Consider the following 26,644-nt stretch of genomic DNA (forward strand, 5'->3'; position numbering starts at 1 on the left):
CAATGGGAGGCTGAGTCACTTCGCAGGAATAATGTAAAATTAATTCAGACATCAGAAGAGAGACTGAAAGAAATTTATGATGCTTCCAAAATAATAGCATGGAACTCTGAAATTGAAGCCAAAGGAAATGAAAAGATTTGCCCTTAATTCTCTAACTAGGCAGCTGTGGGGCTAGGAGTTGTTCTGAAAGCTTTCCAGTTTTTCTGAGGAACCCAGATCAAAAACTCCCCTTGTCTGAAAGCCTCTTGTCTGTTTGTGCCTGCTCTGGGAAGGTCACAGAGCACTAAGGTTAGAGTCCAGGAAAGGAGAAGCACTTATGAAACAAGTTGTTTATAGAATCTGCAGCTACCTGCAATTGGAGAGTTAAGTCTGGGTTCTTGATTTCAAAGAAGGTAAACTCTTGTTGGGCGTGGCTCACACATCAGATTTGCTTGTTATTGAGCAGCTGGGGCGTGAGCTTGTGGAGGGAGCTGAGGCCGGGAGCTGGGGCCCGGGACTGAAAGAGCCCCTGTGAGCAGCGCAGACACCTGTGTACAGGAGCAGTTCTCTTTCCAGGATGTGGCTCTTAGCTCTGGTCCTGACCTCCCTTGGTTCCTTCACAGCTTGGGGTGAGTCCTCCTGAAATGCAGATAGCAGGAGCATCTTTGGAAATCCTTGTAGGGGACAAGGATGGGCACAGGGCAAAGCAGTGACAGGCCGGGTTCTGCAGCAGCGCGCGCTCTGTGAACTTGGACGGTCTAGCCCAGCCCGTGCCCCATGGCAGGAGACACAGGGGACCAAGCACGCCCTAGACTCGGCTCAGCACAGCCACACCAGAGGAGGACAATCAGCTCCCCTCCCACATCCCGCTGAGGACTTTGACTCGCTCCTCCATGTCTTTCCCTCTTGATTATTAATATGGATATGGAGTGGGTCTTTACCAGAATCCTGCAACGGATCTCTGTTATTGTTGTTTAATAGCTAACTCATGTCCAACTCTTTTGCAACCCCATGGACTGTAGCCTACCAGGCTATCTATCCATGAAATTTTCCAGGCAAGAATCCTGGAGTGGGTTGCCATTTCCTACTCCAGAGGATCTTCCTGATCCAGGGATTGAACCTGTGTCTATTGGCAGGTGTATTCTTTACCGCTGAGCTACTTGGGAAGCCCTGAAGGGATCTTACCAGCATATTAATACTGGTTCGGGAGACAGAGCAGTGTGGGTTCCCATCCCAGCTCAGCACTTAGGGGCTGTGTGTTCTTACACATGGGATGTCCCTTTTCTGTGCTTTGGTTTTGCATTTTGAAAATGGGGGTGACAACTCTATCTCCGTGGACTGTTGTGAGGTGGAAATGGGCTGTTTATTCTAAAGAGTGCCTGAAATAGAGAAAGTGAAAAAAGAGATAAAGCAGTTGCTTTCAAAGACACTGTATTACTGCTATATTAAAATGGTTAACTAACAAGGGCCTACTATACACAGCACATGGAACTCTGCTTAGTGTTATGTGGCAGCCTGGATGGGAGGGGAGTTTGGGGGAGAATGGATACATGTGTGTGTATGGCTGAGTGCCTTCGCTGTTCACCTGAAACCATCACAACATGGTTAATCAGCTATATCCAAATACAAAATTAAAAGCTTAAAGCTTAAAAAAAGAGATATGTATTAATAGACTATTAGGGTATTCTAAGGCCCACAGATCAGGAGCCAAGTACCTTTTGGAAAGATGGTTTATGACTCACATTTTCATGTGAGAGAGAGACCGGGGTGAGTCACGAGGGAAGAAAAGAAATTGGGAGTAAGGGTGTTTATCTTGGACACTGATAGGGAAGGAAGAGGAGAGGCAGGATAAATAGGGTTGGGAGTGGCAAAGCAGACAATTTCAGCAGGCTAGGGGGTACGCACAGTTTTCAGGTACTTTGTCCTGGAGTGTTTGGGGCAGGATGATAGTAGCGAATGGGGAGGACCTGATAAAGAAGGGGACTGGGGTACAGGCTCTGGCAGGTTGGAAGGGGAAGTTCATTCCTGTCTCCAGGGATTGGCTAACTCTGGGAGGGGCAGTTCCCCCAGAATCAGCAAGGCTCCAGCTGTCAAAGCATCAGAATACAGGACATAGAGGACATGGTTAATACAAGGGTGCAGCAAGGGACCTCAGAATGCATCTGTACCATTTTGTAGATGGAAAAACTAAGGCTCAGAGAGGGAACTGTACATGCCCAAGGTCAGCTGGAAAACCACGCTCTGAATTCTCTGTCTCCTGAGTCCAGAGCCAGTGCTCTGGCCATCAGTGCTCTGACAGCCCAGGCTGCACTGGGTTTTATCTTCTTTCTGGCTCTGTGACACTCTGAGAGGCCTGGAAACGAGGGGAAGAGCAGTTATGTGTTAGTCGCTCAGTCATGTCTGACTCTTTGTGACCCTGTGGACTGTAGCCCACCAGCTTCCTCGGTCTAGGCAAGAATACAGGAGTGGGTTGCCATTTCCTTCTCCAGGGGATCTTCCCAACCTAGGGATCAAACTCAGTTTTCCTGCATTGCAGGCAAATTCTTTACCATCTGAGCCACCAGGGAAGCCCTAATTAAAAGCTGATTATCCCCTTACTTGGAGAAGGCAGTGGCACCCCACTCCAGTACTCTTGCCTGGAAAATCCCATGGACGGAAGAGCCTGGTGAGCTGCAGTCCATGGGGTCGCTAGGAGTCGGACACGACTGAGCTGACTTCACTTTCACTTTTCACTTTCATGCATTGGAGAAGGAAATGGCAACCCACTCCAGTATTCTTGCCTGGAGAATCCCAGGGACGGCGGAGCCTGGTGGGCTGCCGTCTATGGGGTCACACAGAGTCAAACACGACTGAAGCGACTTAGCAGCAGCAGCAGCATCCCCTTACTGCTAGTTATCCCCTGGCAGGGTCATACCTTTTCCACCTTTAGAAAATCCATACTAGCTGGCTCCATTTCCTCAGTTACCTCATCTGTAAAATGGGCATATTGATGTCTCCCTAGCCAGGCTGCTCTGATTAGAGTGCCCACATGGTACATAGTAAGTGCTCAATACACAATCATTATCTATAACACAAATGGTAGCCACTGCTGTCACCATCATTGCCTATACCTCACAGCCCATCACCCGCTTTTTCACTCTTGCCAGTTGGGCATCTGTCCATGTCATGTCTCTTGAAGGCTGTGTCTGTAAGACCAGATCTGGGTTATTCTTCTCTGTCTGGCCACACACTTTGAGAGGTTGGCCTTTCGTCTGTATCTAAAGGGGAACAGTTGGGAGGGTGAGAGGCTGGAAATCATTTCCTGTAAGGATGCTTAAACAAACTGCAGCTGTTGAGGATGGACAATAGAGAACTTGAGGGACGAGCATGAACAGGGGTCACACTAAGACCACCTGCCTCATGAAGGTGCAGGATGCCCCCGAGCAGCAAGGACCGGGCCTGACGTGGCAACTGCAGGAGACGCATTTAAGCTCAGTGAGAAAAAACCGCCTGCTCCATGGGAATGGGACAGATAGAATGTGACCCCGAGTCACCCTCCCTCTGATGACCCTGTGAGTTAGGAAAGACAGCTTCACCCTCTCCTACATAAGAAGCTGAGGCTTAGAGAGTTGAGAGGACATTCAAGGTCACATGGCAAAGTATCAAAAATGGGAAAAGTAATAAAATCCACCCAGAATCCAGTTCACTGTCACCTCTGACGTGTCCTCATTTCCTCCCAACGTCCAGCAGGGCTGCCACCCTCACCGCCTATTGTGGACACCGCTCAGGGCAGAGTCCTGGGGAAACATGTCAGCTTAAAAGGATTTGCACAGCCTGTGGCCGTCTTCCTGGGAGTCCCTTTTGCCAAGCCTCCTCTTGGATCCTTGAGGTTTGCTCCGCCGCAGCCTGCAGAACCATGGACCTTTGTGAAGAATACCACCTCTTACCCTCCCATGTAGGTCAGGGGTGTGGTTTTGGCATCTTTCAGTGGGGATGTTAGTCTCAAAGGGATGCAGAAAGGAGCCAAGGCAATCCACTGAGTGGCTCATACTTTGCTGTGAAATCCTCAAGCTCTTGTAGGTCCTTACCAACATTCCAGAACTCTCACAGCATTCTAGAGCCCTTTGTTCAACTAGGAGTTCACACTCTGTGACTAAAAGACCTCACGTGTCATAGGCAAGAAACATGCAGCCAAATAAATAATTAATTTTTTGAAAAGTGAGGATGGTAAGTAAAATTAAGACAATGAAAATCATACACAATTCCACAACCTAGCAAGAGCTCCTGTTCATATTTTAGATTCTATTTTTCTAGTCTTTAATCTGTTCCATAATTTCTCCTTTAAAGTGGAATCACATAATTTCCTGTACCCAGTTCTAATGTGTGTGTGTGTTTCCCACACCAAAAAGCAATTCTTGCAGACCATATGTGTGTCCAACAGTTCAACTAATTTCTGACACTGTCTTGCCAGAGATAGCATCAGATTCCATCTGTGAAGGGCTCAGTCCCACAAAACCTCCCTCTACTTCAAATGCCAAATCCAAGTTGTCAACTGCATCTGACCAACTGGCTATAATTCAGAGGTTCCCGTGACCTCCTTCCTAGGTTCTATTAATTTACCAGAGCAGCTCACAGAACTCAACAAACTAGTTTCCCCACTAGATTATCATTTCATTATGAAGGATATTGAAGGATACAAACCACAAGCCAAATGAAGAGATCCGTAAGGTAAGGTCCCTGACAGAGGACCCAGCACGGTGGCCACCTCCCTGGTTGTCCAGAGGTTAAGAATCCGCCCTTCCACTGCAAAGGGTTCAGTCCCTAATCAGGGAAGTAAGATTCCACATGCCACGCAGGGTGAAAAATAAAAACAAGTTCTGGTTCACCAACCAGGATGCTTTCTGAACCCGTCCTTTTGACTTTTTACGGAGGTTTCATTACATGGGCGTGAGTGTTCATTGCTCAGTTGTGTCCGACTCTTTGTAACCCCTTGGACTATAGCCCACCAGGCTCCTCTCTCCATGGAATTTTCCAGGCAAGAACACTGGAGTGGGCTGCCATTTCCTCTTCCAGGTAATCTCCTGTGTCTCCTGCATTGGTAGACAGCTTGTTTGCCTTGAAGCCCCCTGGAAAGCCATTACATGGCCAATGGATTGATGTCATTGGTCACTGGTGATTGATTCCCCTCCAGCCCATCTTCTCTTTCCAGAGTTCAGGGGGCTGTGAGAGAAGGTTCCCTTGCTTATAATAATGAGATTATTCCTCTGGCAACCAGTTCCCGCTTTTAGGTGTGGTCCAAAAGTCACTTCATTAATCCAACAGTATACACTGCTCAGGAAAGTATGAACACAAGGGTGTCAAGAGCTCTTCAGCAGAAACTGGCCAAAGATCAAATACATACTTCTTACAAATGCTCATTTTTCTTATATCACAGTATCGTATTACATGGTACAGATAATATAGATGAAAGCAGTAGACGAAGTTCATGAAAGTGTATCATGAACACCATTCTGTGTCATTAAATATCACAACCTGACGTTTAATCACCATTTTATATTGACTATTGAATCATAATTTCTTTACTCCATCTCTTATTTGGGGTTCTTCATTGTTGTTGATATTTTTTATACTATAAATAGCACTCTGATGAACACCCTATAGCTAAATTTTCATGCATATTCATTTTTGGATAAGTTCCAAGATATAACATTTTGGAGTAAGAGTATTTTAAAAATTTCCCTTCAGAAATATTCCAACTGCACTGTTTTAATTAATATATGAAAACCTCCATTAACTGAATTTTTGTCAATGCTTGGAGTTATTAAAATTTATTTATCTACTGAATAGGCAGAATAATGTTAATAATTGTTACCATCACCATTATATACAAAATTATTCTTTTTATTCTGTGTTTGTTTGAATACTAGTGACATTGAGTATTTTTCCTTTTTAACTCTTAATCTTCTTTTATGAATATTATGTCCCTTGCCTAAGTGATCTGGGGAAAGTCCCCACAGGATGGAAATCAAGAGGTTATCTTTGAGGTTGTGACTCTGTGACTTGACAGCTGTGTCATCCAAGCACATCAGTGCCTCAGTTACCTCATCGAAATACTGAGGGCAGTCATGCCTGTTTTGGTGGGGGCATTGAGATCCGTAAATGTGGCTTATGATATCCTTGAAAACATAAGCACGACATAGTGTGACTCTTTCTGGCTGTGTGACCTTGGGCAGGTTCTCTAACTTCTCTGTGCCTCGGTTTCTCAACTGTAAAATGAGGATAATAATAGTACCCATATCATGGGGCCAATGGGAATTTAAATGAGTTAATATATAAGAAGGATTTAAAACAACAGTTGGCAAGTTGAGAGGACTCAATAAACATTAAAAATTATAATATCTGTAGCATCTTTAAAGTCTCCTATTGGGACAACCAATAGCTCTTGCCTGTGATGAGTTGCTGACAAATATTAGCATGTCCATGTTGCTAGACCCTTATAGAAATCACTCCCCTCACTTACATCAGACAGATTGGGACCCAGAGCAGGCAAGGCGTTCACCCAAGGAAACCCAGAAAATCAGGCTGAGGCAGGACTAGAATATAGTTCCCCTAATGCTGCCCCAGAGAAGGCGATGGCACCCCAGTCCAGTACTCTTGCCTGGAAAATCCCATGGATGGAGGAGCCTGGTAGGCTGCAGTCCATGGGGTCGCTAAGAGTCGGACACGACTGAGCGACTTCACTTTCACTTTTCACTTTCCTGCATTGGAGAAGGAAACGGCAACCCACTCCAGTGTTCTTGCCTGGAGAATCCCAGGGACGGGGAGCCTGGTGGGCTGCCGTCTATGGGGCCGCACAGAGTCAGGCATGACTGAAGCGACTTAGCAGCAGCAGCAATGCTGCCCCACAAATATTTGACCCTGCTCTGTTGTAGGCCCTAAATATCTGCCATTTGATTGATTTCTCCTGGTTTCTGGAAGTCTCCTGTGGCCTAGAACATGTTTCCGTGTGGGCAGAATACAGCGGCACTCTACAGCGGCGTCATACAGCGCTGGTGTGGACCCAGGGATGCAGGAATGTTCCTTTCTCATGCCCATCAGCACATAGGGCAGCCTCCTTCCTTGACCCAGGGCATTCCAGAGGCCTAAGAAGGGAAGAGGGTCAGGTCTGACTGTACATGGTCCTGGGAGACCTTGGTGAGCCTATGGATCCCCATCACATGCCCCAGGTATGGTAAGAACAACTCTATTTACTGGCCTGAAGCTGCCAGCCCAAGGCCTTTGAGGACCACAGAAGACATCTCCTTGGTCAGCTCTGATTGAACCTCAAGAATTCTTCTCTCTCCTTGCCCCTCACAGGTGCTCCCAAGACCCAGTGGGGGCACAGTTGCTCTCAGATCTCTTTACCAACAGAAAGGAGAACATTAGTCTCACGTTTTCCGAAGACTGTCTTTACCTAAATATATACACCCCTGCTGACTTGACGAAGAGAAGCAGGCTGCCGGTGAGCGGTGGGAACCACTGGGCAAGGCTGGTGTAGACTGGAAGGGGATGAAGGCAGTGTTGGGTGGGGGCGTCTTGGGCCAAGGGTCTTCTGGGGCCCCAGGGCTTTCTTGTGCACCACAGCCAAACCTGACATCAGGGAGCGCAGGTTGCCCACTCCTCTGTTTCCCCTCGGCCAGAGTAGGCCCCTGGGGGAGATTGCTGCCCATCTGTAATGCACATTTAATTTTTCTGATGTCTCTCATGCTAATAGATGGACAAGAAGGATGACTCTTAATTGCTAGATTAGGAATCTGATACCCAGAGAGGGTAAAACGTCATTTCCATAGTTAGAGCTGGAAGCAATCTCGGAGATAAGCCAACAAGCCAACCCTTCCTTTACAGACAGAAACTGAGGCCCAGTGAGGGGAAGGCGCAGTCACAGAGTAGGGTTGGCAGGACTGGAGCACGGGGCTCCTGGAACAGCCAGGAGCGCTCTGACACGCGCTAGCACGGAGCCTGTGTGTGGCCTTTCCTCAGCACACAGAGACCCTCTCTGACAGCTTCCTGTGACTTGGTGTCACAGCTTGGGGGGCAGAGCCTGGAGCAACAAAGATGTATTTTCCTTTGCCTTTTCCAGCTATCAAGATTTTCTTGTAGTTAATTTCAGTTCCTAATTGTTTTGGGTGAAGCTGATGACCCAGTGAGTCAGCATTTCCAGAATACATGGAACCCAGAGACAGAGCTGTCACGCAGGTGTATGTTCCTCGGTTCTTTGTCTTGTCACAACAAAGATTTGGAGTGATGGACATTAAAGCCCCTTCGGCGTGTCACAGCTCTCGGGTCTTGGATAGACCGTGTTACAGCTCTCAGGTCTCGAATGGACCATGTTGTAGCTCTTAGACAAATCAGTGTTACAGCTCAGTGTTACAGGTGTATTTTATTTAGAAGATAGCAGGAAAATCCATCTTTGAGGCGTGAGGGCACATCGATCCAAAGACACGAGGAGAAGAGCACCCCAGCGCTCGGGGGAGAGAGAGAGCTATCTTTGGCTCCTCTTTTTATATGTTATTTTTCCTGGGCCTGTCCTCTGTAAATTGGGCCAGCCAGGAGTGTTGTTTGTTTTACCTGAGGTCCTCACTCCGGTCCTCGGTCCTCGGACCTTCTTTTGTTCTATTTTTGCGGGCTTTTCCCTTCCTTGTCTTTTAGCCACCGCCGTTTTGGACTCCTTTTCCCTATTCTACCTACCTAACAGAGCCGACTTCTAGGCTCCGGCTGGAGGTCTTCGGGGCAGGTCTGCTGGAAAAGGAGGGGTCAGTGGGGTAGAGATGGGTGGGCACATCCAGCCATCACCCAGGAACACCCCTGGCATGGTGCCCAGATGTGGAGGAGGGTGTCTGTGAACTTGTGATTAGAAGCTCAGAGAGGTGGGGACAGTTTTTCACTCATTCATTTATGCATTCATTTCTTTTCCCTATTATGTACTCAGTGTTCCCATAGACAGAGCTAGAATTAAGGGTTGGGAGAAAGGAAAAACATAAAACCATGACCACACAGCCCCTATCTTCGAGGATCTGCACAGAACTGGACTGGCCTCACAGCTGACCAGCCCCTGGCTCAGCCTGGTCTCAGAGATGACTGAAAACTCAGTCCCTCCACCCAGAGGTAGTCAGGGAAAAAAAGTGTTGGAGGAGCAGGGACTCTGGGAACCTGAGGCTGGAGAACCTCAGCTGTGGACACTGACTCTGGAACCACAGGGTCTGGGTGTAAATCCTTGTTCCACCTTTTACTGTTTCCTCAAATTGGGGATAATCACACACAAGTGTTCAGTGACCAATATGAAGATTTGTGGCAGTGTCTGGCACAGCACACGAGGCTAGTCTTCCTGAAGTTAGAGTTGAAGGGAAGGAATTCCTCCTGTCCAGCAGCCAACCTACTGCGGCATGGCCACTGGCTGCTGTGTGCTGGGTGGCTCAACATGTGGACTCTGCAGCCAGACTGCCTGGGTTCGAGTCCTGCCTCCACCACCCATTAGCTGCGTGACCTCGGGGTGGTTAAGTGCCTCAGTTTTCTTGTCTATGAAAAGGGACAGTAGTAATTCCTTTCTCATGGATGGTTTATTTTAAATGCTTGAATAATACTTGTTACATAATTTATATATGAGTTCTTTGATTTTTTTATTAACCAAGTGTTTCTATTATTTTAGTCATTCTCACTTTCTTGCTATGTGAACTCCTTAAGTTGAGGGCTGTGTGTTATGAATTATCATAATATGTGAATACATATTCACTCTCATCCTCAGTTCTTGCTCAGGTGCTCCTGGCACCTAGTAGGTTTTCAGACCATATTCATCAAATGGTTAAAGACTTCTCAGAGGAGGTAGCTTTAGGCTGGGCTTTGGAGGATGGGTGAGATTTGGGGAGCGGAGGAGGTAGCAGGAAGTCATATTAAGAAGAGGTGCCACCCACGGCATGTGCTTCTTAACATGATCATTCATTCACTTGAGAAGTTGAATTCGCCACACAAAAGGTAACTAAGATGAAGCTGAAACAAATTTCTAACCAAGGGCTTCTGCATGCTGAGTGTGCTGAGCTGGGTGAGGGGCCCAGGAGTGAGGGTGGTGGGAGTGCTGGGGAGGGGATGATGCTCGAGCCTTGGCTGTTCCCATGATGATGTTCTCAGCATGAAGAGCGCTGAGCGCAGGTGGCACTGGGGCAGGGGAGACAGGCAGGGGCAGCCGGGGTGCCCTGAGTAGGGTGGTGGCCTGGGCCACTGCTGGAGAACGGGTAGGTGACCAAACCTGCCTCTGAGGTCTTCCCCGGCTCTGCTTCCTGTAACCCTGTGGTTGCATCCTCCCCGGCCAGGTGATGGTGTGGATCCACGGAGGAGGTCTCATGGTGGGCGGGGCATCAACCTATGATGGGCTGGTCCTCTCTGCCCATGAAAACGTGGTGGTGGTGACCATTCAGTACCGCCTGGGCATCTGGGGATTCTTCAGGTAAGACCCTGGACTCTCCTGGTGGCACACTGCCCCCAGAGTGGGGGTGCTAGGACCCCACTCTGGTCATGCAAGCCCTCTGGTCATGCAAGCCCTCAAGGGGCTCCTTGCTAGGCTCCCTACTAAGACATCTGAGTCCCCTCCTAATTGGGCTCCACCTACCTTCTCATTCCCCAGCCACCCTGGTGCACTTACTTCTGAGCTCTTACACATAAAACACCTAATCTCCCTAACACACTCCTATTATTCCTACCAAGCCCAACCCAGTTGTCATCTCATCTGAACTGCTGATCTCGTTTTCACTGTGCTGCCTGGCATGTTGCAGTATCTTTAAGATGACAGTTATCATGCAGCACAGCACTTAGAGGCTCACACATCTTTCCTCCTGGGAAGTAATGAAGTGGTAGACTCATGTGGGAGCTCCATGAAGTCTTGTAGGTGAAGGAACGGGTGTCTGGAACTGGGAGGTGGTAAGGAGCATCTGACTACAGGGGTACATCTACTGGGAGGAGTGTTGGGCTATTTACCCCATTTCCTTCTGGAATTTGGCACATGCGTGAGTGAAGGCTTGAGTCTCCTGTGTGGATTCTGTGGGGACAGGAACCAGGTTTCCAGCAGGGAGTTACTGAGCTTTTCCCAAATGCACTGGCGCCAGGACCTCCTACCCTGAGATGCTAGGGGGTGGGCCAGGGGAGGGGTGGTCACCTCCCTGGAAAGACCTGTGGGGTGGGGAAGGGTTGTCCGAGGGGAGTCGTGTCCCAGGATGTGTCCCCTTCACGGAGACCCCTCAGCTCTTCCCCCCGCGGCCCGTGTCTGCTCCCAGGGACAGTGTAACTGCACGTACTCGCCCCACTTCCTCTCCCCCCGGCCTCTCCTCTACCACGTGACTCGGTTTCACCCCGACCATAGCAAATGCTCAATCAGTAGATGAAGGATGGCTCTGTAGAGCCCTGTAGCAGAGCAGGACAGCAGAAAAGTGAAGACCCTGTGTCAGGGCTGTGGAAGCCCAGTCCTTTCCAGAAGGTTCCCCTGGACCCCCAGCCCCATCTCTGGTCCTCAGGGCCCTGCCGGGACATCTCTGCTCCCAACCCCACCCTGTTCTCTTACTCACAGCACAGGGGACGAGCACAGCCGGGGGAATTGGGGCCACTTGGACCAGGTGGCCGCGCTGCACTGGGTCCAGGAGAACATTGCCAACTTTGGAGGGGATCCAGGCTCTGTGACCATCTTTGGAGAGTCAGCAGGAGCGGAAAGTGTCTCCATTCTTGTAAGTCTTCCTAGCCCTGATGTGGCTGCTGATAGGACCCCTTGCAGATCATCCCATCTAGTCCTGGGACCTTTACTTCCAAGACCTGGATTCAAGGCTGACCTGACTCTGTGCAGCATCAGATGGTGGAGAGTTAATGGCCAGACTCCCCTTGGCCTCCAGGAAGCTCAGGGCTCAGCTCAGCCTCCAGGGCCGTAGCTGCAGCCACAGCTGTGACAGACACTCTCTTGCTGTCCTGTGTCGGTTGAGCTCATCCTCTCCTTCTTAATCATTTTAACGTTAGGACTCGCCTCACTTCTCTTGAGATTAGGGGTGGGTGTAAATGATTAATCAGAGAAGCTGACCATGAGGTTGGTCTGGGTGTCCTTGTCTGACTTGAAGCCAGGCCTACAGTTCAGGGAGACACGAGCACTAGGAACAGGTTGGGGGTCCCCTCTGAGGGCTCTGGGGGCTTGTCCATGCCCAGGAGGGAGGGCAGCAGTCTCTGGGGCTGAGGGATGGAGCTGGGCTGGGGAGAAGGAGAAGAAGAGGAGGGATGGGGGATGGGACAGGCGACAAGGGACACAGATAGGACCTGGGAGTGCGGTGTGGGGAATGGGAATGGGGGAGACACCAAGGGAAGCAAAGCTGGAAAGCCAGATTAGAAGGTGCTGGGAGCTGTGGGAAGCACTCCAACCACCTCACATTTGAGCAGAGAGTTAGTGCTATTACTGTTTTTTCTTTTCTTCGGTCGCTTGGCCTGTGGGATTTTAGTTCCCCAACCGGGGATCAACTGGTTCCCCAACTCGGTTCCCTAGCCGAGCCCTCTGCATTAGGAGCTTGGAGTCTTAACCACTGAACCACCAAGTAATTTCGTATTACTGCTTTTTAAAAATCTATGTTGGTTTCACAACTGAACACTCAGAGGAAAATGTTTTTATTTTTCATAAAGTGGAGAAATAAAAGTACAGAAAACCTCAAAGAAGAAAAAAATTCACTCGCAATCCCATTGTCTGTGGAGACTCACCGTGAACATTTTGATCTGTATTTTTCTAATTTTTTCCTATGATTCTATTATGTATTAATCTAGGTGGAATTTCTTAAATAAAAATTTTCCTTAGCATTATAAAACAACATAAATGTTTATCTAACAATTACACACACTTTCATATTTTTGTGTGTATAGTCAAGTAGTTCCATGGAAAGAATGAAAGACAGCTTAGTTGCCCAATCTCACAATATTGAAACCTTGGGTTATTCCCAGTGTTTACTATTATAAACAACGTTTGCATTATTAAAAGTTGTTGTGTACCTCCATGCTCACTTTCCTTAGGATAAATTCTGAGTAATGGAAACAGGAAATCAGAACTGTGCCTTTACTTTATTTATTTATTCTATATTTCCCCAGCCAGGTTTAAGATTTTTTATTTACTTTTATTTTTTTAATTAATTCGTACTGGGGTATAGTTGCTATAAGAACTATGCTGCTAAAGTGTTGCCAGGAGTTGCTGAGCTGCCCTCAGATACTGTTGATTGTTATAGTCAGTGGGCACCACACACCGCCTGTTCTGTCCCTCTGCTCCTGCCTCCCTCCAGCTGAGGTTTTCTCACAGATGCTGGGCCCATGGTCTCCACAGTCCAGGTGAGGGTTGTGGATGGGTATAGCTGTTGAAGACCACCTTCCCCATGAGCATAAACTCCCTTCTCAACACGGTCCTGCAGGTGTTATCCCCCCTGGCCAGGAATCTCTTCCACCGGGCCATCTCTGAGAGCGGCGTGGCCCTCATTTCCACCCTGGTCAAGAGGCACTCGAAGGCTGCAGCTGAGGTAGGTCTCACACTGGCCTGCCCGCACACCACGCGCTGCCCTCCTGGAGTTGTCAAGGGCTGTTCTTAGAATGGGGTCTGGCTGACATCCTCGAAGAATCACAGAGGTGAGGGTGGCTGAACATGTAGGAGAAGGACACACCTCTCCCCACCTTCCCCTTATGCCACTGCACAAACCGGGAAGAGAGCTGAAGCACTGGCCAAGAGGGTGAGGAGGGCAGAGCTGGACTCGGGCTCGTGACTCTGGACTGCCAGCCCCGTGCACTTTCCACAGAACCTGTTTCCCAAAGTGTGCCAGGTGGGGTGAGGGGCTGCACAGTGGGCAGTGGCCTGTCACCTGTGTTGCCTCTCTCGGGGTCTGAGTCTGCTGAACTCATTGGCTCCATGTGACTCTGGAGTGGATTCTTCCCGGGGGTTTGTAATTGGGGTAGTTGCTTGGAGGATTCATTCACTCATTATTAGACATAATCTGACATCTAGCAACCTCATGAAGCTTCTATTATAATTTAGGAGGCAGTTAATAATTATATAATTGCACAACTTAGAAAATGTCAGCTGTGATTGGAGCAATAGAGGTACCTGATGTCAACAGAATCCAAAAGCAACACATAGTCCAGTTTGTAATGCTCAAAATTCTCCAAGCCAGGCTTCAGCAATACGTGAACCGTGGACTTCCAGATGTTCTAGGTGGTTTTAGAAAAGGCAGAGGAACCAGAGATCAAATTGCCAATATCTACTGGATCATCAAAAAAGCAAGAGAGTTCCAGAAAATCATCTATTTCTGCTTTATTGACTATGCCAAAGCCTTTGACTTTATTGTGTGGATCACAATAAACTGTGGAAAAATCTGAAAGAGATGGGAATACCAGACCACCTGATCTGCCTCTTGAGAAATCTGTATGCAGGTCAGGAAGCAACAGTTAGAACCAGACATGGAACAACAGACTGGTTCCAAATAGGAAAAGGAGTACATCAAGGCTGTATATTGTCACCATGCTTATTTAACTTATATGCAGAGTACATCATGAGAAACGCTGGGCTGGAAGAAGCACAAGCTGGAATCAAGATCGCCGGGAGAAATATCAATAACCTCAGATATGCGGATGACACCACCCTTATAGCAGAAAGTGAAGAGGAACTCAAAAGCCTCTTGATGAAAGTGAAAGTGGAGAGTGAAAAAGTTGGCTTAAAGCTCAACTTTCAGAAAACTAAGATCATGGCATCCGGTCCCATCACTTCATGGGAAATAGATGGGGAAACAGTGGAAACAGTGTCAGACTTTATTTTTTTGGGCTCCAAAATCACTGCAGATGGTGACTGCAGCCCTGAAATTAAAAGACGCTTACGCCTTGGAAGAAAAGTTATGACCAACCTAGATAGCATATTCAAAAGCAGAGACATTACTTTGCCAACAAAGGTCCATCTAGTCAAGGCTATGGTTTTTCCAGTGGTCATGTATGGATGTGAGAGTTGGACCGTGAGGAAAGCTGAGCGCTGAAGAATTGATGCTTTTGAACTGTGGTGTTGGAGAAGACTTTTGAGAGTCCCTTGGACTGCAAGAAGATCCAACCAGTCCATTCTGAAGGAGATCAGCCCTGGAATTTCTTTGGAAGGAATGATGCTAAAGCTGAAAATCCAGTACTTTGGCCACCTCATGTGAAGAGTTGACTCAATGGAAAAGACTCTGATGCTGGGAGGGATTGAGGGCAGGAGGAGAAGGGGACGACAGAGGATGAGATGGCTGGATGGCATCACTGACTCGATGGACATGAGTCTGAGTGAACTCCAGGAGTTGGTGATGGACAGGGAGGCCTGGCGGGCTGCGGTTCATGGGGTAGTAAAGAGTCAGACACGACTGAGAGACTGAACTGAACTGAACTGAGTCCAGGTTTTAGGGGGAGGTTATCTTGAAAAGTTTTCTTGAAAAATAAAATGATCACGAGTTGAGTTGAGAAGGGTTAGTAGTAAGTTATTTGATAAGAATATCCAGGAAGAGGGAACAGTCTGTGCAAATGTCCTGGGCAGGAGCAGGTATCTCAAGAGAGAGAGTGAGGAAGGCTGATGTGGCCAGGGCAGAAAGTGCAGATAGGACCTGGAGAGAGCTGAGGATGGGGCCATTGGCAGGGCCATGCTACGTAGGACCCAGTGAGGGCTTTGTCTTTATTTGGAGACTGTTACAAAGACAAGAAAGGATGAGCAGCACAGAGTCCCTGCTGAGGAGTATGCCTTAGTGTCAGTGACATGGAACATTTGGTCCGGCTGTGAGAGCTGGTTTGGTGGAGGGGTGGGGGCAGCAGCCAGACTTAAAGGGATAAGAGTCCAAGAACATTTAGAATTTGGGGGAACTTTTTTCAGAATTGTTTGGCTATGAACAACAGAAGCCCATTAATCAGGCTAAAGTTAAGAAGGGGGAGTTTATTCCGAGGAAACGGACGTGGTAGAGATGGAGCTGGGTTTTATCCACAGGACCAGGAATGGCAGAACAAAGACTCTCAGGTCCCTTACTGTGCGTTCCCGCTCTTCCTCTCTCCTCCACTTCTTCCTGCGCCTTTTTATTTTTCCACCAAATACATACTGAGCGCTGATGTATGTCAGACACTAGACCAGGCTCTGGGCAGCCCGTGCATACTCTCCAGGGCCCCGTCATCATGGCGCCTGACTTCTCTTCTTCTGCATTTTCCCCTCTGGCTGCAATTTGCAACTGACTGGCCTGAGGCCACATGGCTATTAATTGGATGAGCCAAGATTTGAAATTAGAAAGTGGGATTCTGGATTCCAGGCTCTTAAGCACCCCTTCCATGCTGCCTCTCTCTAGATGTTCAGCTTTGAGATCATTCTGCCCACTTTAACAGAGATTAGGCAGCAGAGGCTGAGGAATGTAAGTGGCATCCCTGGGACCCAGGACCTACTGGTCTGGAGTATTTTCTGCTATCACAGGCTGCCTATAGAAATTGAGGTTGGGACAGAACACTCAGTATTGATGGAAGGAAGAGAGAAGGCTCTTGAACTCTCCTGTCACCTGTGATCTCTACAGCAAATTGCTGTCATTGCTGGCTGTAAAACCACCACCTCAGCTGTCCTTGTTCACTGCCTGCGCCAGAAGACAGAGGACGAGCTCCTGGAGATAACAATGAAAATGGTAGGTGCGTCTACTCTCTTGGAAACACAAGCCCCCTACCCTAGAAACATGGCCCCAGGCTTCATTATTTCACCTTCAGTCCTCTTGCCCTGGAAAAACTACCTGGGACAGTTTCTCAGCTCCCAGGAGGAGTGTCAGCCTCTAAATCTGAATGGGAACTTTCTTTCCTTCCTTCCTTATTACAGACTACCTCAGATGTTAGCAAAGACAAAAAAATAATGTAATAAACAACTGTGTAATGACTCCTCATATCTGTCAACACTTACTTTTTCCAATATTGTTTTCTAATGTTTTTTAAAAGTTTATTTACTTATGGCCGTGCCGGGCCTCCTTGGCTCTGTGCGGGCTTTCTCTAGTCTTGGTGAGTGGGGGCTACTTTCCAGCTGGTGGTGCCCAGGCTTCTCATTGCCGTGCCTTGTCTTGTTGTAGAGCACGTGCTCGAGGTATGGGGGCTTCAGTTTCTGATATGTTTTTAGGAAATTAAACATTACATATTCTCAGAGATAATTACCACCCTGAATTTGGGGGATGGGACTATTTCGAACAAAGATTTTCAGAAATATTGTCACAATTTTTTTGGTTAATTTAGAAACCACCTCAATTATAACCCAGTGGTGGTCCAGTTTTTTAGATTTTCTGTGTGTCTGCCTCAATTGTGACTCTAATATAACTGTATCTACCCACTCATCCATCCAACCTTCCATCCATTCATTCATCATTTTATCTGTCCATCCACCAATGAATCCAATTTATCAGTGTCTTTTCATCCACCTTAAATACTATCAATTCATCTATAGCATTCATTCATCTGTTACCAATCATCCATATGTATGTATTTCATAACCCATCTCTCTAAAATCAATGATGAATCCATCACCTAGTCGGCTGGCTATCATTCATCTATTCACTTATCCCCCCAATTCACCCATACTCCTTGGATTGACTAATTTCATCCATTCATGCATCTCTGCTAAGTGTATGCAGGGAGATAACAGAGCAGGTGACGCAGACATAATTGGATATAGTCCCTATTCACAAGGAACTATTCGAGGAGAAATACACACATTGACTTGAGTGGATTAGGTGTGGTGGGAGTACAGAGAGGGGAAGCATTCATTATAACAAGCAGGGCTACTTCACAGAGAAGGTGACATTTCAGGACTGATGGATGGCTATGGTGGTGGGTCATCACAGGAAGTTAACAGCATGACAGATACCCAGAGAACAGCACATTTAGAACCAATGGGAACCGTTGGAGTCGCCTGAGCACCTGGACTCTCTGTCTGGACCCTGGAATCCTGAGGCTACTCCTGGACTCCCCGGGGCTAGACTCCAGCACTGGATTCTGCTCTATTTCCATGGGTAAAGTCCAATGTAGCCTTGGATCCCTGTTTCTCAGGCTCAAATAAGGTGACCACTGTGCTCAAAGATAAAAACACAACTGTTTTCTGGTTGTGTACATTTCTTTCAGAGGTAAATTTCTTTCATCAATTCTTCATGTGGCACAAGAGATTCAGCTTATAAGGGGAGAGTGGCTGACTTTGGGGAAACCCAGAGAACCTAAGAGTCCATGTTATTCTTCTGAGATCTTCTGAGATCATGTGGAAGTGTTTCCAGGATTATCCTCTCTCTCCAGTACACACACACACACACACACACCTGCACACCTGGATTGTGGGCCTACAGCACATAATGGAGGGATCCTTAATAGGATTTCCTGCATACTGGTCAGGCCTGTTAGCTCCAGTGTCACAACAAAGCTAGCACAGTCTTGGTAAGCTCACAACAAAGAGAAGTGTGGGGTGGGCTGAATTTCAGTGAGCTTGTAGGAGTCAGGATTTTCTAAAGTAAGATAAGAAAATTCATCTCAAAGTGTCTTGAAAAGAGAAAGGAATATGTTGTGACAGAATCTTCAGGAAACTCACTGCCAAATCCAAGAGTGGATGGCTTCAGGCACGGCTGGATCCAGATGCACATATGCTGTTATTAAGAATCTATCGCTATCCCTCAGCTTTTAACTTTCTGTGTTGGTTTCACTCTCAGACTGATTTGTCCCCTGGGGAGGTTAAAGACAGCAACAGTACTCTACTCTTACATACTATCTGCTTAGAAACCCTATTTCCCAACAATTGCAGCAAAAATTTGGATAAACTCTATTGAACTGACATGGGCACATGTCCACCGCTGAAGTAGTCCCTGTATTCAGGGATTTGGTGCACCGGAGGTCACATACAGATGTCTGCAATGATGGAGTGAGAGTGGGAAAGAGGGGGTTCCCCAAAGGAAAATCGGGGTGTTGTTGCCTGGAAGAACAGAAGGGGAAATGGGTGGAAGGAAGGGCAGGCACCAAAAGTCCTCTGCAGAGCTCCCCTCCCCCATCCCACACCTGCTCCCTGTGTTGGTGCCCAGGGGAGGGTGTCCTGCCTGCTTCCTTTCAGCCCAGCCAGGGTGGCACCAGGAGGGAGAAGTTGGTATCTTTGAGCACAGCTCACATAGGTCAGCTTTCCTCCCAGGAAGCCTCCTCACCACAACCACTGTCTTTGTCTTCACAGAAATTTTTCGCTCTTGATTTACACAAAGACCCCACAGAGGTAAGGACCTTTGGTTTCTTGAATACACATTTTAAGTCTTGACACCTTTGCTCCGTTGCTAAGTCAAGTCCCATCCTTTACGACCCATGGACTGTAGCCCATCAGGCTCCACCATTCATGGGATTTCCCAGGTAACAATACCGGAATGGGTTGCCATTTCCTTCTCCACTTGACACCTTTAAGCTCCAGTTAGTGAAAAGGAAAGAATGAAATAATTCTTCTCTGTAGAATCATGGTATCTCCTTGTGTTTATATTGCTGAGGCCCAGAGAGGGGCTGTGACCTGCCTGGGTCACACAGCCAGGAAGACCAGACATAGGACTGAAACCAGTTTCCCGGACTCCTAGTCCAATGCCCCCAGTTTTGAACTCTGTGTCCCTGTCCCCAGCCAGCCCCTGGTCTTGTTTATGTTCCTAAAAATGCCCTGTTGGGAGAAGGTGAACGAGAAACCTCCATGTGGGGAGTGGAGATGACTGGGTAAGGGGCTCTTCAGGAGCCTTCACGAGGAGCCCAGATCATCTCCTGGGGGCTGCAGGGTTGACTGGCTGTGCAAGTCACTCTATTTGCAGGCATGTGGGGAAAGGAGCCATGAGTCTCAGTCCTCAGGACACCACCCCCCTCCCAGTCATGCAGGAAACTCCAACAGCAATCTCCCCAGGCCGAGAAAACATTGAGGCCTTGTTGGTTGGTGTTTTATTATCAATAAATATTACACATAACTAATTGTCTGTAAGAAATGTATATTACATAAGGTGTCTTTAAACAAGAACATACGCAACACAAGGTTGAGAAAATGTGACCAGAGGCTCAGGAACCTGGCCCCATATTTCCCCTGTTGAAGTGATAGAGCAGTCCCTAAATCAGAGTCGTGGTAACTTTACAGAACTTAAGTGCTACGAATAATGAGAATGTTACTGAACCAATCAGGGGTCTTGCTCCTTACTGGTTATGAGATCAAATACATATTCACAAATCATAAAAAAGAAAGGTGACTTTAATCAGAATGCAGGAATCTGGGGAGATGGCGAAGTCAGCATCCCCCCAAAACCACCTCCCAAGTTTCCGTTTGGCCATGAATCTTTTGGCTGTTGTTGCAGCATGCAGGCTTCTCTCTAGTTGTGGTACGTGGGCTCAGTAATTGTAGTGCGTGGGCTTAGCTATCTGTAGGCATGTGACATCTTAGTTCCCCAACCAAGGATCAAACCCGAGACCCCTGCATTGCAAGGTTGATTCCTAACCATTGGACCACCAGGCAAATCTCTGGTCATGAAACTTTTTAAAGAGCAACAGAGAAGTAATCTCAGTTCGCCACTGAGATAGGAGGTCAGAGTGGGAGCCATTCCCCTCTGTCCGCAGGCTCATATGCAGGTTGTTGATTCCTCGTGATCTTCTAGATATCATCTTGTTCACACAGTTTATTTTGGAGATTACTAAAGGGGAAGCTAGGGAGAAGACCTGGTCATCTGTTAACTACTTATTCTTCATTTCTGCTTCTTTGATCTATGGGAAGAACCAAAAAGTTAAGCAAGGTATTGTGTGATTAAAAGATCTGATAAGTGTGCTTGGGCTGGAGATGAATAGAGCATGGCGGAGGGGCCTGGTTTAAAAGTTGGTTATCTTATAGCTTTGCTAAAGTGACCAAAGTAAAGGGACTTTCTGCTGAGGGTGGTTCTGTAAAGAGATGCTTGCAAGGACTGTAGATGGAAGAATGCACATAGATATATTACTATGTACACTTCAAATTAAATACACATTATATGATATATTTTCATACCAATTTGAGTGGAGATCTGTCCCCATCACATGACCACTGCTGTCCCCTGGTCAGAGTTCAGCCCTCTCGGATCTGCAGACTTAGCCCCCTCTGTTAGGACCCAGGTGTGTGGCCACCACCCACGGGCACCCAGGTGTGTGATACTGGCCTCGAGTTCCAGCAGGTGGAGAGGAGGATGAGGGTGTGACTTGGAAGAGGAAGCACAGACACTCCCTCGCTCTCTTCCCTAGAGCCATCCTTTCCTGCCCACCGTGGTTGACGGAATGCTGCTGCCAAAGATGCCCGAAGAGATGCTGGCTGAAAAGAATTTCAACAGTGTTCCCTACATGGTGGGAATCAACAAGCAAGAGTTTGGCTGGATTATTCCACTGGTGAGAAAGCGCAGGCCTTGTAGACTTGTCTCCCATCCCATCACCCTCCCATCTCTGGTCACAGACCTCTCTCTAGGAGAGAGGCTGTGTCCCCAGGGCAGCTGTCCCCTTCATACAAGTTGACATTTCCATGGAAACCATCTCTGATGGTCCACACTGTCATCTGGGAGATGTAGCCCTGGGGACCCACGTCCCCAAACACTCTCTAATTGTCCTCCCATCCATGGATCCTGAAATATCGGTTCCAGGAGGACTGGTGGAGATCATCACTGGGCAGATGAAAAACCTGGAAAGGACCAGGGGCTCGGGAGTTAAGGAGAGTGGGGCTTGGAACCTGCAGCCTCTCGCCTCAGGCTTGCTGCTTTCGTGCTTTCTCCGTAAATTACCCCCCTCACCCATGCTCTCACTCATCTCACTGGAAAGAGTCAGAGGAGCCTGCTTCCTCCTGAGTTAAAATTGACTTCTAAAAGTTAGGAAGGGCTTTCCCTTCTGACAGAGATAAACAAAGCCAGACACTAGGTGAAGTGGTAACAGATTTGATTCAGTTACACCCCTGCTAGAGGGAAATGACCCATCGTGAACTGAACCCAACCCCTGAAATGAAAGCCCAGAGCCTCTTTAAGGCATGGGTGAGGCAGGGTGGATTGTCTGTGTGACTGGGCTCCCTGGATTTGTTAGCTGGCATTTATGTGGAGAAGAAACAACTCCTGCCTTTATGACAGGAGGCAATGGTGTAAGTAGAAGCAAGACCCCACTGAACTTAGGCCTTTATCATCTCACAGGGACTGGAGGAGAGAGCAAGAATTATCCCTGAATGTTTGTTTTTCATAGAGATGGCTCTCAGATCCTTGAGGAAACAGTTTTGGGTGGAAGACTTACATCTAAAGGGGCAAAGAAAAGATTTAGAAGGGGTTCGTGGACCTACCTGCCTATCACCAGGTTTGGGCTGGAACAAACAGTAAAATCTCCTGGCAGCCCAGAGCTCTTTAAGGGGGCCTGCGGTCATCCTGGGGACATGGCCTTAAGCTTCCTGCAGCTGTCCTGGAGTTTGGTCAAGTCTTAGGACAGAGTTTTGATGGAGTCGTTATGTGCAGAGTTCTGTGGTTCTTCAGCATGATTTCAGAGATTTTACCAAAGGACCCAAGTCATAATGGCAGGATTTGGAGCTTTCTCAGTTATCTGACACAGCAGGGTATTTGTGGAGGTCTGTGTCATCTGCCCCAGGGCCTTCCACTTCAACAGTAGGCTGGCTGAAAACTTCCCTTTCTGTCTTGATGATTATTGTGGGAACTCTAGCCTAATTATTTGTACACACACACAAAGACTGGGGCACCTTCCCTTAACAATTACTTTATCCTCCTTGCACTGCTTAATCTCTAGATATAAAAGTCTGTTTGATTCATTGGTTTTGCCCAACTCATCAAAGACCCATGCCCATCAAGACATGGCAAAGTGACCTTAAGTCTGCGTTGGTTTGGTCTCTTGGGTTTTTCCTGCCATTGCTTAATGATTCACAGTTGTTTAACCTTTGTTTTAACAGTTCATGAGCTACCCTCTGCCTGAAGACAAGCTGGACCAGAAGACGGCCACATCACTCCTGTGGCAGTCCTACTCTCTCCTTGTGAGACTCTAGGAATCACAGGAACCGGTTGAGCCCCAGAGAGGGCCAGAAGCGTGTCCCCAGTTGCAGAGAAATTAATGGCAGAATGAAGACTGGGGCTGGGGGATTCTGATCCACTTTTTCTACTTTTCTTATTGTTACTCAAGTTGAGGGGTGGGGGAAAGTTTCAAGTGGGCTTAAAAGGCTCACCATTAACCAAACAAGAGATGCTGTGTCACTCACCAGGGGTGGTGAGGTCAGAAATTGAGAAGTAGCAAAATTAAAACCACCAAGTGAATGAATAATATTTAAGAAGAATTTATTGTACATAAACACCACTTTTCTCTCTGGGAGCTTCCAACTTCAAAGGCTGATAGGTTTGAGGACATGAGGTTACAGCATGGCTTCTAAAGTGAAAATGAGGAAGTTGTCCACCTTTCCAGTGGTTGCTTATTACAATAGAGTTTTTCAGGTGTCAAGGGAATGGTGAAAAGTGATTATCTCATACCATTTTAGGGAGATGACTTAAGTTTATTTTGTGATTGTCAGAGGGCTTTACAGAAAAATAACCTAAATTAGGTTTTGCTTAGGTGCATGAAATAAGCGAGAGTTAGTTTTGCTCCCATGGCTTAAATGGTTTTGTCTGCACAGATAATTCATAAGTCTGGTCTCTACCTTGTATTTAATTTTAACAGTGGTCACTTTCACTTGATCTATTTCAGAGCATTCCTGAGGAACTGAGTCCAGTGGCCACTGACAAGTATTTAGGAGGGACAGACGACCCTGTCAAAAAGAAAGACCTGTTCCTGGACTTGATAGCAGACGTGCTATTTGGCGTCCCATCTGTGAATGTGGCCCGTCGCTACAGAGGTGAGTCCTGGACATTAGGCAGGAGAGGGTCACCACCATTCCACCTTCACTGGTTCCTGCCCGGCCCTCAGCCCAAACACACACGTGGAAACTGTTGAGACTTGTACATCCGATACTAACTGCATTTGGCCTGAAATGCTCAAAAATAGGCGGAACTGAAAGCACCTGTTGTGCTGCAGGTATTCTGCACAGGAATGAAAAGCAGCCTGCTATCAATGAAATGTAGTGGTATTTCTGTGGACATAAACTGTGTGTATCTAGATGTTCTGGTGTGAGAATGCATCAGGGCAAAGAGGTTTATATGAGTTGACCCGATGCCTCTACAATGATAGTTATTTTTAATCAGTTTCCCCAGAGTTTCAACATTCGTTTATTCATTCATTCATTTACTCGGTCACTGAATAAATACTGGTTCAAAGGTAGTTCCACCTCCACCACCAATGTACCCTTAAGCAACTCATAGGATTTTCCCAAGCTCCTTATTCTCTACTGTGCTCATAACCAGGCACCTGCTGCAGGAACACATAAGGTTGGCACACAGTTGGTTCTCACAGTGGGCAGCTGTTATTAATGCTCTTGTTGTTCACGCAGGACCAGGCGTGCCCCCCATTTCCTGATTGCTCACGGCCCCCTGGAGCCCTTGATACCATCCAGTTGTGTGTCTGCTGAAATGAACCATGTATGAATCCATGTTTTCCAGATGCGGGAGCCCCCACCTACATGTATGAGTTTCAGTATCGCCCAAGCTTCTCATCAGAGCTGAAACCCAAGACGGTGATAGGGGACCATGGGGATGAGCTCTTCTCTGTCTTCGGGGCTCCATTTTTAAAAGGTGATGGCCTTTTGGTGACTATGAACTTGGAGTTAGGAGCTCCTGGTCCGAGATTTGATTTGGTAACCTTGGGCAAGTTCCTCCTTCTCTGCAGTTGTTCGTTTCCTGAAGTCACCGTAACAGGGACAAAGGGCCCAACCATTTGTTGTTGTTGTTCTAGCGTACATGGTGTAGAATGCATATTCTTCTGCCCTCACCCATGGTCACTCTAGAATCCAGACCTGGGCATCAGCAAGACGGGAGTGTGTCACCCTCAGGGCCCTGCTCAGGGCTGCTGCTGCTGCTGCTAAGTCGCTTCAGTCGTGTCCGACTCTGTGCGACCCCAGAGACGGCAGCCCACCAGGCTCCCCCGTCCCTGGGATTCTCCAGGCAAGAACACTGGAGTGGGTTGCCATTTCCTTCTCCAATGCATGAAAGGAAAAGTGAAAGTGAAGTCGCTCAGTCGTGTCTGACTCTTCTCGACCCCATGGACTGCAGCCTACCAGGCTCCTCCATCGATGGGATTTTCCAGGCGAGAGCACTGGAGTGGGTTGCCATCGCCTTCTCCTCTGCTCAGGGCTAGAAGGTCACTATTCACGCCACCCTCACAAGAGCGTCTCAGAGTACGAGTGAGAGAGTAAGGTTATAATTGCTGTTAACCTTGAACCAGGACTAATGTGTGTGTGTCTATATATCCAACCATCCATCTAAAGCTTGTATCTTTTTTAATTAAATATATTTAACATTATAATATTTTAAAGAATAACTCTCACAAATGTCTTCAATGTCTCCACCATCAACAGTTAACAGACAGCTTGTGTGTGACACACCCCAGGGCTGTGCCTCTGGACACTTTCTGATGGATGACTATTTGGGGATCTTGCAGCTTGGTTATTTTTCAGATTCTGAAAACATATGTGGGTGAAGGAAACTGAGGAAAGACCCAAAGCATCCTGGGAGGTGGGGTTAGTCTAGCAGCAGCCCTGGGATGTGTCCCTAAAACACTGAAGGGGGAAGGGCAGTTGGGTGGGCACAGAAGACAAGGTAGTCAGCTTATGGATCGACTCCAGCCCTTCACTGAGCCCAGCCTCAGTTGGTAACTGTCAAGCTTAAAGTGCACTTGAATTACCCAAGATCTTCTTAAAATGCAGGTTTAGACTCAGCAGGTCTGGAGTAAGGGCTCCATTTCTGAATCTATTAACAATTTCTTAAGTGCTTCTGTTGCCCATGAACCACACTTTGAGCAGCAATGGCTTTGTCCTCTCCCCACAGATGGTGCCTCAGAAGAGGAGATCAATCTCAGCAAGATGGTGATGAAATTCTGGGCCAACTTTGCTCGGAATGGGTGAGCTGCTGGCAGACATGGAGTGGGGTTGGGAAGGGACAGGGCGTGTCTGTTGGGTGAGGGGAGCTTCCAACGTGCGATGGTCAAACACCTGGCCCTGTGACCTCTGACATGAGAGCTCCCTGTGATGGACTGGCTGCCCAGGACATGGTCAGCCTCTTGTCTCTGGTGGCATATGAGCCTTTGGCAGAAATGAAGCCATGGTGTCCCTGATCATCTCAGAGGGTTGTTGGGACCAAACCTTTGCTTTGGTGAATTTCTATTTGATTCTGTTTCAGGAACCCTAATGGGGAGGGCCTTCCCCATTGGCCAGCGTATGACCACAAAGAAGGGTACCTTCAGATTGGTGTCAACACTCGGGCCGCTGAGAAGCTGAAAGACAAGGAAGTAGCTTTCTGGAATGAGCTTCTGTCCAGGGAGGTGGCAAAGAAGGCACCACACTTAAAACATGTTGAGCTGTGAACGGGAGGCTTGACTGGGTCCCCAGATGGAGGTTTCTCTAGAAGTGTTTATGTGCCAAAGAGGCGTCTTATTGTGGAGGCTGAGGAATTATCCGATGGGAGCGGCAGAGGTCAAGGAGGGGGAGTTTCTGTTTCTGTGGCCTCAATTTGGAAATAAACGTTCTTTTGGAGACCAA

General features: G+C 47.6%; 1 protein-coding gene and 1 long non-coding RNA gene across 3 annotated transcripts; one reads left to right on the top strand and one right to left on the bottom strand.

Moving 5' to 3' along the window:
- Nucleotides 1–314: 314 nt before the first annotated feature.
- LOC133230193 (uncharacterized) lies at nucleotides 315–4,284 on the bottom strand. The gene is made up of 2 exons (XR_009730784.1): nucleotides 3,906–4,284; nucleotides 315–618 (listed from the first exon to the last, which is right to left on the bottom strand). It is a non-coding gene; the product is annotated as an uncharacterized LOC133230193 (long non-coding RNA).
- LOC133230191 (liver carboxylesterase-like) lies at nucleotides 532–26,644 on the top strand. Of its 2 annotated transcripts, none has more exons than XM_061387244.1 (14): nucleotides 532–608; nucleotides 3,709–3,913; nucleotides 7,315–7,459; nucleotides 10,302–10,435; nucleotides 11,549–11,702; nucleotides 13,404–13,508; nucleotides 16,542–16,646; nucleotides 19,199–19,237; nucleotides 21,241–21,381; nucleotides 22,922–23,002; nucleotides 23,704–23,851; nucleotides 24,552–24,683; nucleotides 25,935–26,007; nucleotides 26,286–26,644. In XM_061387244.1, the coding sequence occupies exons 1-14, from the start codon at nucleotides 557–559 to the stop codon at nucleotides 26,467–26,469; spliced, it is 1,698 nt and encodes a 565-aa protein (XP_061243228.1). In that variant the 5' UTR covers nucleotides 532–556; the 3' UTR covers nucleotides 26,470–26,644. The 2 variants fall into 2 exon arrangements, with proteins under 2 accessions (XP_061243228.1, XP_061243227.1); XM_061387243.1 differs by having other exon boundaries at nucleotides 537–608; nucleotides 3,706–3,913.

This window comes from Bos javanicus, chromosome 18, assembly GCF_032452875.1.
Source record: "Bos javanicus breed banteng chromosome 18, ARS-OSU_banteng_1.0, whole genome shotgun sequence".
Classification (NCBI taxonomy): Eukaryota; Metazoa; Chordata; class Mammalia; order Artiodactyla; family Bovidae; genus Bos; species Bos javanicus.